The 12,465-nt window shown below is 42.6% G+C and overlaps 1 protein-coding gene across 1 annotated transcript in view; it reads left to right on the top strand.

Moving 5' to 3' along the window:
• Positions 1–7,229, top strand: part of Mark1 (microtubule affinity regulating kinase 1) — a 152,714-nt gene extending 145,485 nt beyond the window's left edge. Inside the window, exons 17-18 of the mRNA XM_045157574.1 lie at positions 1,246–1,290; positions 4,627–7,229. Of these exons, the coding sequence (XP_045013509.1) occupies positions 1,246–1,290; positions 4,627–4,981 (400 nt within the window). The 3' untranslated portion in view covers positions 4,982–7,229. The remainder of the gene's footprint in view (positions 1–1,245; positions 1,291–4,626) is intronic.
• The last annotated feature ends 5,236 nt before the right edge of the window (positions 7,230–12,465 follow it).

Consider the following 12,465-nt stretch of genomic DNA (forward strand, 5'->3'; position numbering starts at 1 on the left):
GTGTGGCACTGAACCTGCATGAAACTGCAAGGGCACATCTCATCTTGGACCTGCTCAGAACTTTCTCCCTCTCTCTCTTTCTTTCAGTTTGTTGAAATAAACAGGGATTGCACATACGGCATTGAATGTTTATCATCCTTCCTAATGAAGGCACCACTTATGGAACATAAGAATACACTTTATTACCCTTTTCACTTCTGACAGAAAGCTTGCTTTTACCCAGTATGTTCATGGGTAAAGGCCTATAGTTAAAGCCCTGCAAGGCAAGGGACACTGGAATGTTTCAATGACTAGCTCTTGTACTCGTGTAGAAAGACTGGACTGTCAGGTGCATGGAAGAGTGGCGCTGACTTCAGTTGCATACGTTCTGCATGAAAGCTCAAATGTCTATGCCATGCTTCAGGCATTATGGCACCCTGAAAGTTCAGCGTGGAGTTTGCCTAGCTTTCTGTCACAGCCCCTCTCTTAGTGTGTTTTAATTAGATTATAGTTTAATCTTCCTGTGTGGATATTCAGTTACTTGTTTTTTCATCACATTTGAAATGGCAAGTCAAAATTTTAGAAGACTACAAATACTAATTACCTTCAATGCAAGGACAATTGGTAATATTTTCCTGGCACATATCCAGGGAAGCTATCCAGGGAAGATCGGTGCTTTCCTTTACAGGTGAAGCCCTGCTTTTAGGCTCCCTGCTTGGGTAAGCTGTGGGCTTACTATGCATGAATTGTTAGTCTAGACTCTGAAATTAGTTGACTGTTTATTTGAAAATTATTTAGTTTTAGAAAATGTGTTGGGTTTTACTTCTAATTACAATGTTAACTCATGTTTTCTTGAGTGACTATTGGGGTTATATGTAAATAAATGTGAACCTTAACATTGCTGTTGATAATTATTAACCCTTACTTAACCTTGGACTATACTTAACAATGCCAAAATAAACATTACATACATTTTATCATTACATTACATTGCATCACATCACATCACAGTTGTGGCTGGGAACTGAAAGCGCATGTAAGAAAAGCCCTGGACTTTCACCTCGTACCCCCTCTTGACAACACCCACAGACTGAGCAGTGACAGTGACGTGGGTGTAAGGAGCGTGAGAAGCAGTGGCAGGCGACGTGGTGGAAAGCTGTCAGAATGGAAGTTTGCTCAAGCTAGCTTTACAGTCACTGCACATGTATGTTTCTTGATCTGTTTGTCACTTTTGTCATTAAATCTCAACCTTCACTTTGTTTTGAGGGATCCAAATGAAGGCGAAGCCAGTGGCAGGACGGATACGAGCAGGTGAGGAGCCTGGACCGCCAGTGTGCGGAAGCGCGCTGGACCCTCTGCGCTGGCCCACCAGGGGCAGAAGCGGGCGTGGGAACTAGAGAGCATGTGGCAATCTTCCTGCAGGGCGGGCGGGTGTTCCTAATGTGGCCTCGCACCTAGTGAAGTTTAATCAACTTTTAAGTTTGTGACCTACAAACATGGCTTTGAATTTTACACTTGGTACAGAAATGGGCTTTCTGTTCTGTAAGGTAAGTCATAGCAGAAGAATTAGCAGGTTAAAATATAGTTTTCCTTCGTAACCAAAATTTTCCCAAGGTGAAGAACACAAATAACACAAAACACTGAGGTAACTGAATACATAGGAAGACTTGATATTAGTAGTAAAGTCACTGAGCATTAGTTTTGGACAACCTTTTTTTTTTCTTTTGATTTTTCGAGGTAGGATCTCACTATAGTCCAGGCTGACCTGGAATTCACTATGTAGTCTCAGGGTGGCCTTGAACTCATGGTGATCCTCCTACCTCTGCCTCCCAAGAGCTGGGATTAAAGGCATGCGTCACCACACCTAGCTTGGACCACATTTTAAAACTAAACTGTAGCCTGATCACTGTGGTTTTCTTGACATTTAATACTACTTCGGTGTCCATTCTAGGGATGGGTCTCAAATCAAGTACAACCAGGGTCACAAGGAAGAGCTGATAAAAAGATAGCTCCCCAGGGCTATTGAATCTGTGTGGGGCAGGGGCCTGGGACATTACATTTCTAACAGGTTCCCATTTTGCCCTGTGAATAGAACAGGTCTGGGGGCCATGTGATGACAAGTCAATATCTGTATTCATATTTTATGACTGTTAGGAATTTCAGAAATGAATGTGTGTGTGGTTGGAGAGATGGCTCAGAGGACAAAGTGCTGGCCGTGCACGTGTGAGGCCTGGAGTTCGGATCCCCAGAGCCCATTTAAATGCCAAGTGTGTGCAGCAGCCCTCCTGCAGCTCCTGCTCCAGAAGCAGAGGCAGACAGGCTCCCTGGCAGGCTGGTTAGCCTGACTCGCTGAGCAGAGAGAGACCCCGCCCCAGCAGATAGGGCGGGGAGTAGTGAACGGGGCACTGGAGGCAGGCCTCCTTACACACTGAGCTGTGGGACATGACAACTGTTGACGTGCTTCTTCCTAGAACATCGAGTGAGCTCCCCAGTCACCAGTGGGGAGGAAAGGAAGACATGACAAATGCCCTTAATTTTTGTCTGCCTGCTAATAAACATGGCCACTGTTTATGGCCCTCCCCCCTGCTCTCCTGTGTTTCTGCTAGGCTTCCCTCTGAGACCTCTAGTAGTCTGCACTCACGATTATCCTCTTAATGACTATCTAATCCTATTAATCTAAGAACTTAACAACGCACTTTATCTTTCCATATTTCCCTTGCTCGATTGTTGCTGTGCTCTGCCGGTGATCTTGCTGTGTGAGTTTGGCGACATTATTCTCATACACATTTCCTGGTCCTGACTGTCTCCAGAGAGAGGGTTGCTAGGAGGGGCTGGTGAGAGAACAACACGGGGAGACGCTTGTCAGCTGCAGCAGTTCTGGGAGCCCCCTGCAGGGGTCAGTAGCGAGAACTCTGAGAGGCAGGCATAACGACCCCTGTCGCTGCCTATTGTCCTAAGGTCAAGTACAAGGAACCCCTGGCCTGAAACAAGACACCTGCTTTCCAGACTTACTGTCGGCTCTGTGACCTTCGTTGGTAGTCCTTTGAGTTTCCCTTCGCGAGTTCAGGCTCCCTCAGCTGCACACTGAGTCCACCCCAGAGCTGTGCGTGTGTGCCCTGGCAAGTGACTCTGGTTGGCCCTGGCACCCAAAGAGGCTGTGCTGCCTCAGCATGGTGTCCGTGAGCAGGAGGAAGAAAGCGAAGACAGGAGAACCTTCCACAGCTACCAGTCTCTGGGCGGTATCTCCTCAGCTTCGTCTCTTCCTCATTTTCTCTGGGTTGCAGCTGCGGCACTTTGGAGACTCCATACATAGGCACGAAAGAGACGATGGTTTAAATTATGTATCCGTAAGTGCATAGGTATATATTTATGTAGTAGCTCATAAACTCTTGGCCCTCCTGGAGCTGGCAGTCCAGGGGAAGAGACAAATACTAAGTAATAAATGACAGGTCACACAGAATATTAGAACACGCTAGATATAGACCCAGGTTAGGGAGCGGCCATGCGAGGGTAGGAGTCGAGGTGCCACAAAGCGGCCATGGGGGCCTCGGGGAGAAAATAATTTGTGACTAGAAGAAAGTACAGAATTGGCCATGTGTAGCCACTGACAGTGGTTTTCCTGCCTGAGCAGACTAACACCCAGAGGCCAGTGTGCCAGGAGCAACGTGGAGTCCCAGCAGGCGAGAGCAAGGAGGGGTGATCGGAGATGACAGTCTGGGTAGGGAGGGACGTCATGTGTTTCCAGGTGTTTTTGAGAGAAACCGGGCCATGGATGTGTGGCCATGTGCTGGCTGCAGCCTCTACGCCATAGAAGCTGTTCTCCCTCTCCCTGTCTGTCACTGCGTTCCTCCCCTGTGCACAAAGGCAGCAGGAAAAGGACCATTGTCTTCATGTCCTAAGTGTTGAGAAAAAGAATCCCAGTGGTCTTGTTCTGTGGGAGGTGGGTGGGACTCAGCAGTGGAGAATCTGTGTTTGCAGCTATGCATAGAGATACATAGAAGGAACTGGAAACGGTATTAAGTTCTCATTTCCAGCTGTTGGGTTGTTTCCTACAAACAAACGCACTGGAAAAAGTACCTGCTTTAGACTGAAGAGGCTGAAAGTCAAAGTAGATGGTATCTTTGGGCCTTTCTGTTTTTTGAGGTAGGGTATTACTCCAGCCCAGGCTGACCTGGCATTCTCTCCATAGTCCCAGGCTGGCCTCGAACTCACAGTGATCTTCCTACCTCTGCCTCCCAAGTGCTGGAATTAAAGGCATGTGCCACCATACCCAGTGTGGATCTTGTTTAAAAATATTTTTATTTACAAGCACAGAAAAATAGGAGATAGAATGGGCCCATTAGGGCCTCCAGCCACTGCAAACAAGCTCCAAACGCATGTGTCACTTTGTGCACCTGGCTTTACATGGGTACTAGGGAATCGAACCTGGGTCATTAGGCTTTGCAGGCAAGTGCCTTAACTGCTGAATCATCTCTCCAGCCCCTTTAGGTCTTTTACAGGAGCCAGCTTTGTGTCTTCTGAGGATAGGCTGCAAATGAGCTAGTTTAATTAAGCACTAAATTATGGTCAGCCAGACTTTATGTTCATGTGGGTTTCTTCACTAAAGAGAGCATTTTGTTTTCATTCCTTCCCTCGGCCCTCTTCCAGAAGTGCATCAGGAGAAGCAAAGGAAAGAGACAAGGAGGAGGGCAAAGACGTCAAGCCGCGTTCTCTGCGGTTCACATGGAGCATGAAGACCACCAGCTCAATGGACCCTAATGACATGATGAGAGAAATTCGAAAAGTATTAGATGCAAATAACTGTGACTATGAGCAAAAGGAGAGGTTTTTGCTTTTCTGTGTCCATGGGGATGCCAGACAGGATAGCCTTGTACAGTGGGAAATGGAGGTCTGCAAGTTGCCACGGCTGTCTCTGAATGGGGTCCGTTTCAAGCGAATATCCGGGACATCTATTGCCTTTAAGAACATTGCATCCAAAATAGCAAATGAGCTTAAGCTGTAAAGCTATCTGGATATACATGATCAGGGAGGATGCATCACATATGAGGTACAGTGTTTGAATGTACAGTAAGGCCTGATATGGCCCACCTGTGAATCTCCCTATGTAGAATTTGCCCTTAATGCAATAAGGTTATACATAGCTATGAACTGTAAAATTAAAGTCAGTATGAGCTATAATAAAATCTGTAGCTTAAACAATAGGTTCACATGCACAGGTAAGTATACTGTGTATTTCTGTTCATTTTTTGTTCATAGAGTTGTATAATAAAATATGATTGCTTAAAATCTTGTATAGTTGTCTAGATTTCTGCACATAAATGTAAGTTTAATGCTTTGAGTTGAAAATGTTTTTCCTTGTTATTTTCACTCTGGTGGGTTTTTTAAATTCTTACCTCCATCATGCTATCTTAAAATTGTGTCCAGGATTAAAAGTGCACAGAAATAGTCTTTAAAATTGTAGCATGAACTTTATAAAATTACTTTAAAGTCACATTTAAAGGAAACCAGAAGCTGACAAGTAGATCGGCTGTGTCCCCTAGAACTGTTCCTGCCCCCCTCTGTTCCCCGGCCTCATCACCCAGCAGGGTTAGTTGAGAAGGTTTACGGTGTTTACAGAGTCAGCACTTACACCTTGTAAGATAAAGTACATGAAAATGAATGCCAGGTTCACCTACAGCTGACCAAGAAGTACCAAGGAAGAGCTCAGCCTATAGCAGATGTGTTCCGAGCTGTAGAGCTGTCTGGCCCACTGCTACCTGTAGCATCAAAACTGAAAAGACCAGTAGCTCATCTGGCTGTGAGAACATAAGCCATCCCTTGGGTTTGCCTCCCTCAGAGCACCGCGGTGCTTGCGGTGACGTAAATGCCGGGACTGTCATAGCACAAGCTCGTCCTACACTGTCGGTCAGTGCGTCGTTAAGGACAACGCCACCTCAGGAATTAACTGACACTGGGAACATTTGCCTCATTTCCCTCCCATCTTCTCCATCCACTTGCTGTAGTGTCTGTAAGTACTTAAGAAACTTAAGAGCAAAACATAGTATTTATACCAGTTTTTTATGGGTTTACACTTAACCGTGATTGTTTAGTTTGCTCCCATTGATCCATTTGTTTTTGGTGTGTTGCCAAATTTCCTGTATGTATCACCTCGTGATGGCTGTAGTGTGCAGCTCTGTAATCCGGCATTGGCTTCGTTCCCTTCATCATCAGTGACACATGTAGTGTGAAGACACTAGTAAAGGAACATTTTCATACTTGTTACTTTATACTGAATTAGCCTTGGAGGTTGACTGTGCAATGTTATTTAATGTTGTAATTACTGTAATACCAACACGGGTCCCATCTGCACACTCATGGAAAACAGAAAGTGTATTCAAAGTTTATCAGTTTGAAGAAAAATAAAGCTCTGATAAATGCTGTAATTCTGACCTGTGGTGGAAAGCACTTCCAAACCAAGCTGGCTGTCCATGCTGTCCTGTATCTTGACGTAACTCTCTTCTGTAATATCCTGTTCTAAAATGAAGTGCATACTTGCCTTAGCAAATGGTGGTGTTTGAAGAAACAAACAAACAGACTGAAACAAAACAGTGTGGGCCCCTCTTAAGCTCGTGTTCACTCAGAACAGTCGACGCAAACCTTCACTCACCCTCACTGGTGCACACAGAAATTTTACTTGAACAGATCTCATAATAAAGCACTTGTCTTTTGCTCTTCATCGAATGTGAATTACCTGTTTCCTGGTACAAAAGTGTTCTGTATGAGGAGTGTATTTTATGTGTTCTAAATTTAGTTGGTAAGTAATGATGCTATATAGGTTTTCAATATGTCTTGACAAGAAAATTTAATCTTTTATAGGAATTCCAGTCATTGAAATACTTTTCCAAAAATGTAGACTTCATGCCTTTCCAAAGTAGAAGTCTTTTATGTTTTCTCACTCTGGCCAACCCTTGTGTTTTGTGGGAAGGAATTTTACTTCAGTATTTTTTATGAACTAAAAATGAAATCTTGACATTCACTTTATAGTTTCCATCTTCTGTGTTCATGATAATATTACTTTGAAGACTTAGAGGAATTTTAAAAATGTGTTTGCATAAATAAACACCAGTTCATGTTCACTGGCTGTGTGATATCAGGATTTCCTTGGCTCTGTGGAAATATTATTTGATATGGCATCCCATATATTTAATTAATTTGTAGAAACTGGGACACAGTATTTTGCTTGATAAATAAAAATAACAAAATGAAATATACTCCAAAACTTTGACCTAGTAATATACTCTGTGAGATTGAATTTGATTTAAAATCTAAAAGGTTTTATTATGAAGTAATTTTCACCAAAGTACCATTTCCCAGTAGGAACAACAAAGATAACATGTAGTGAGTGAGGACTGCAGTTTCCTTAAATAAGTGATTATCTTAGCCTGTTTAAAGCTATCAAGATGATCTCTGCCTTGATGTTAAATCTACCAAAGGAACTACAATACATTCAGATGTGTAAAGGAACTACAAGAGATGATTTCTGACACTCAAAGGGGGTTTTTCCCCCATTTTAGAAGACTATATAACTTGTACACAACCAAAAAGACACACTCAAATGGGTAGTTTTTGAGTGCTAAAAAAAAAAAAAAAAATCCACAAACAACTGATGCAGCACTTCTGGGAAGAGAGAGTTCCAGATATCTGCCACAAAAGAAAGCCTTTCAGAAGAACAGAATGGAAAAGACCCACCACAATAGGAAGAGTATGTGAGAGAAGATAAAGTTGGTAATAACTGTAAGACTTACCATAAGTGAACTGTGTGCTATTGGGAGCATCCAGGTTCACACAGATCACACAGCTAGGTATGAGCCCCTCAAGAGGTGGAGACAGGAAAACCACTGCAAGATTGAGGCCAGCCAGGGATGGCTACAAGGTAAGACCCTGCCTCAAAATCAGGAGTGGAAGCTCAGGCTGGAAAATGTGACAGGGGGCATATTGGAGAAACATTTCAACAAATCTGCAAGATTCTGTAGGATTTATGGAGTATGTACAAGATCAGTGACAGCAGAGAAAGCTGTAGGCATGTGATTGTGTTTCCAGCTTACTTACATCAAGCCTCCTTTCATCTAACATGGTACGAGAAGTATCAGATTTACCCTCCCACCTAAACCAATGATTAGACAAAATATATAGAACGGTTCTGAGCAATGTTTTCCAGACACTGAAGATCACTCACTGCATGAGGAACAATGAACAAATGGACTGACCCAGCCTTCTGCCTTCAGGGACTCACCAGTCTGCAGTGCAGGAAGGGTGAACCTGAGTTCCCTTTTTCAGATAGAACTTGGAGACTAGGAAACGAAGACTCCCAGAGGGAGAAAGCTCTGTAGGGACAGGGACAGACACACAGGAAAAATGTACCTGCAGCCAATGAAAGAAATGTCTGAAAGTGCCAAAGGGCATCATCATCACAGATCATGCAAGGACAACTCCTACCCCAGCCAGCTATGGTCACCGGTCACCCAGCCATGGTAGACCAGCCCTGAGAAGAGCGTGCCTCATTGGCCCTAGACTTGTTGCTGCTTTGGCCCTGGGCAGGAAAATGCCTCTCATAATGAAGAGGGGAAAGTCATTAATGCCAAGCCAGAAATGGCACAGCTGCTATGTGCTGTGCGTGCCTGTAACCCAGCACTGAAGGGGACGGAAACGGGAGTGTCTGGGAGGGTCAGCTAGTCTAGCTGGAAAACCGCGAGCTCCAGTTTAGTGAGATTCTGCCTCAGGGAAATAAGGAGGAAGAGCAATAGAGGAGAACTGCCAACATCTTCCCCTGGTATCTACACACATGCACATGAGGCATGCACATCTGCACACACACCAGAGACAATAACAGTCACCTAGAGATGGAAATTACAATTTTTGCAAAGAATATGCTAGATACAATTAAGTTGTTTAGACATTACAGAAGAAAAAGGAGAGGACCTGAAGACAGCACTAGAAATGATTCTAAGAGAAACAACAGCTGAAAATGGTGAGTAGTGTCTCAGTGTCCTACAGCGAACTCAAGGACCAGTCCATGATAAGACCCTAAGGAAGAGGAGAAGTAGAAATAAAAAAATTTGAAAACTGGAATGGCCAGGTTTTTTCAAATATCTATTGGAAACCATAAGCCCATAGACCCAAAATATTTAAACATATGCCAAAGAGAAAACAACAGGTTTTTAATCAAACTGCTTTGAAATACTGATTAAAATAAAGCCAGTCACAAGAGGAAAAAGACGTTATGAAAATGGAACAAAGACAAGAATGATTTTCTAGTTAGAAATGATATACTCTGAGGAAAAATAAAACTGTCTAGATGGGATCCTAATACTTTATGTATTTATTTGAAAGACACAGATACAGAGAGAGAATGGGCACACCAAGGTCCCTGGCTGGCCATGGCAAATACACTCCAGACATCTGTGCCACCTTTTGCACCCAGCTTGATGTGGATAATGGGGAATCAAACCTGGATCATTTAGCTTTGCCCAGAAAGCACTGTAACTGCTAAGCCATCTCCAGCCCTACCTGAAATTCTATACCCAGATTACAAAAACAAAAAAATCTTCCTGAAGCAGGTGAAATAAATGGCTAATAGAGAAGAGTTGAAGAACTTGATCACCACAGATTTGCAAGATTTGCATATTCACAAGAAATGTTAACAGAAATATTTCAAGCAGAAGGAAATGTGTAACTAACATATGATGGTCTGTGTCTACCAAAAAAGACAAAGAGCATGGAAAAATGAAACTATGTTTAAAGTAACAGTAGTAGCAATTGAGTTGATAGATGCAAAATGTAAGGTTTATAGATGTAAAAGCAAAAGCTATTGTCATCATATCACAAAAGCCTGGAGGCTCCTTTGTAGTTCTTGTACTCTACATGTGGCTTGCTGTCTCCTTAAGATGGAATATGATAAGTTATAGGTTGGAGGTATACTATGTACTCTAAAACAACCACTGAATAAATATACAACACTTTTAGGGAATGGGCTAGCAAAGGCATAAGATAAGATGTTCTTAAAATAATGCCCTTGGTACTTCATTACTCTAAAAGAAAAAAAAAAAAACTCAAGGACAGATAACAAAGCAACAGAATGAAAAAGCAGCCTACAGCATGGGAAAAGATATTTACAAATTGTCCAAAATATTTACGGAACTCAGCTCAATAGTAAGAGAACCCAATTTTAAAAAAAAAAAAAAAAAGATGGACAATGGACCTAAGAAAATATCTCAACAGACATTCAAATAACCAACAAGGTTTTGGGGGGTTGGTAGAGATTCGAGGTAAGGTCTCACTCTATCCCAGGCTGACCTGGAACTCTCTAGATCCAGGCTGGCCTCAAACTTAAAGCAATCCTCCTACCTCAGCTCCCAATGCTGGGATTAAAGCATGTGCCACCACATCCAACAACCGTGCCCAAAATTACCCATTAGAAATGCAATTAGAACCATGATGTCAAGCCAGATGTGGTGGTGCATACCTGTAGTACTAGAACTCAGGAAATGGAGGTAAGAGGATCATGTGTGAGTGTTGTCAAAAAGAAAATAGGTAAGTGTTGGTGAGAATATGGAGAAAAAAGAATCCTTTGTATATCGTTAATAGGAATGTAAATTAGTATAGCCAGTTTGGAGAACAGTGTAAATGTCCTCAAAAAGCTAAAAGAATTACTATATAACCCAGCCATTGAACTTCTGGGTACATATCCAAGCAATATGATATCAGTATGTTAAAAGATATGTGCATCCCATGTTCATTGAAGCATTATTCATAACACCAGTATGTACAGTAAACATAAGTAGAGAAAGACCATCCTATCCTACAAGAAGAAGAAAATCCTGTCACTTGTGACAACATGGATAAACTGAGAGGACAGTATGTTAACTGAGGTAAGCCAGACACATAAAGAAAGATGCATGTAGAATATAAGTGAAATACAGAAATGCCAAATCATAGAAATAGAGAGTAAAACAACAGTTACCAGAAAAAAGATTGGTATTTGTGACAGCATGTTAGACAGCTTCAGGGGACCTAGTTAAGTGGTAGAGCACTTGTGTGGCATACTTAAGGCCCTGTGTTCTATCCCCAATATGAAAAAAGAAAAGAAAGGAAAAGAAAAAAGTACTATGTGGAAAAGCTTGATTTAACCGTTTTACAATATATACAAATATGGGTCTGGAGACATGGCTTAGGGATTAAGGCTCTTGCCTGTGAAGCCTAAGGACCCATGTTTGACTCTCCAGATCCACCATAAGCCAGACACACAAAGGTGAGGCAAGCACAAAGTCGCACATGCCCACTAGGTGGCGCATCTGGAGTTGGATTGTAGTTGCTGAGGCCCTGGCATGCCAATTTTTTCTCTCTCTCTCTGAAACCACAAGTTATACAAATTATATTGTCAAAACATTAAAAATGGACAAGAAAAAAATCCTCAAAAACCATTAAAAAATATTTTTAAAGAACAGATATATAAAACAAGGCTGGGCTTGGTGATGCATGCCCTTAATCCCAGCACTTGGGAGGCAGAGGTAGGAGGATCACCATACATTCCAGGCCAGCCAGAAGCTACATAGTGAATTCCAGGTCAGCCTGGGCTAGAGCATGACCCTACCACCAAAAGGAAGAAATAAAAAAATAAAACAAATAGCAAGTAACAGTTTTATACCCAAATATTATATATTAAAACTCCAATGCAAAGATCAGAAGATCCAACTATATGCTGTATACAGAAAACTCATTGTAAAAAATATAAACTCATATAAGTTTAAAAAAAAATATTAGAGAATGGAGATTTTCCTGATTTAGAGTTAAAATAACAAATATGCTTTGAGGCTGAAGATCCTAAGGTCCTAATCTCAGACATATCCCCAGTATTCAACAAGTAAAGAGACTACAGCCCCACGCAGTGGCAGGTTGAAAAAGCAGACTGAATGTGATGTCCTGGACACCAGGAATGACACACAGGGTTAGAAGTTGAAAAGGCAGACCGAATGTGATGTCCTGGACACCAGGAATGACACACAGGGTTAGAAGCTGAGAAGGCAGACCGAATGTGATGTCCTGGACACCAGGAATGACACACAGGGTTAGAAGCTGAAAAGGCAGACTGAATGTGATGTCCTGGACACCAGGAATGACACACAGGGTTAGAAGTTGAAAAGGCAGACCGAATGTGATGTCCTGGACACCAGGAATGACACACAGGGTTAGAAGCTGAGAAGGCAGACCGAATGTGATGTCCTGGACACCAGGAATGACACACAGGGTTAGAAGCTGAAAAGGTAGACCGAATGTGATGTCCTGGACACCAGGAATGACACACAGGGTTAGAAGCTGAAAAGGCAGACTGAATGTGATGTCCTGGACACCAGGAATGACACACAGGGTTAGAAGTTGAAAAGGCAGACCGAATGTGATGTCCTGGACACCAGGAATGACACACAGGGTTAGAAGCTGAGAAGGCAGACC

This window comes from Jaculus jaculus, chromosome 1, assembly GCF_020740685.1.
Source record: "Jaculus jaculus isolate mJacJac1 chromosome 1, mJacJac1.mat.Y.cur, whole genome shotgun sequence".
Classification (NCBI taxonomy): domain Eukaryota; kingdom Metazoa; phylum Chordata; class Mammalia; order Rodentia; family Dipodidae; genus Jaculus; species Jaculus jaculus.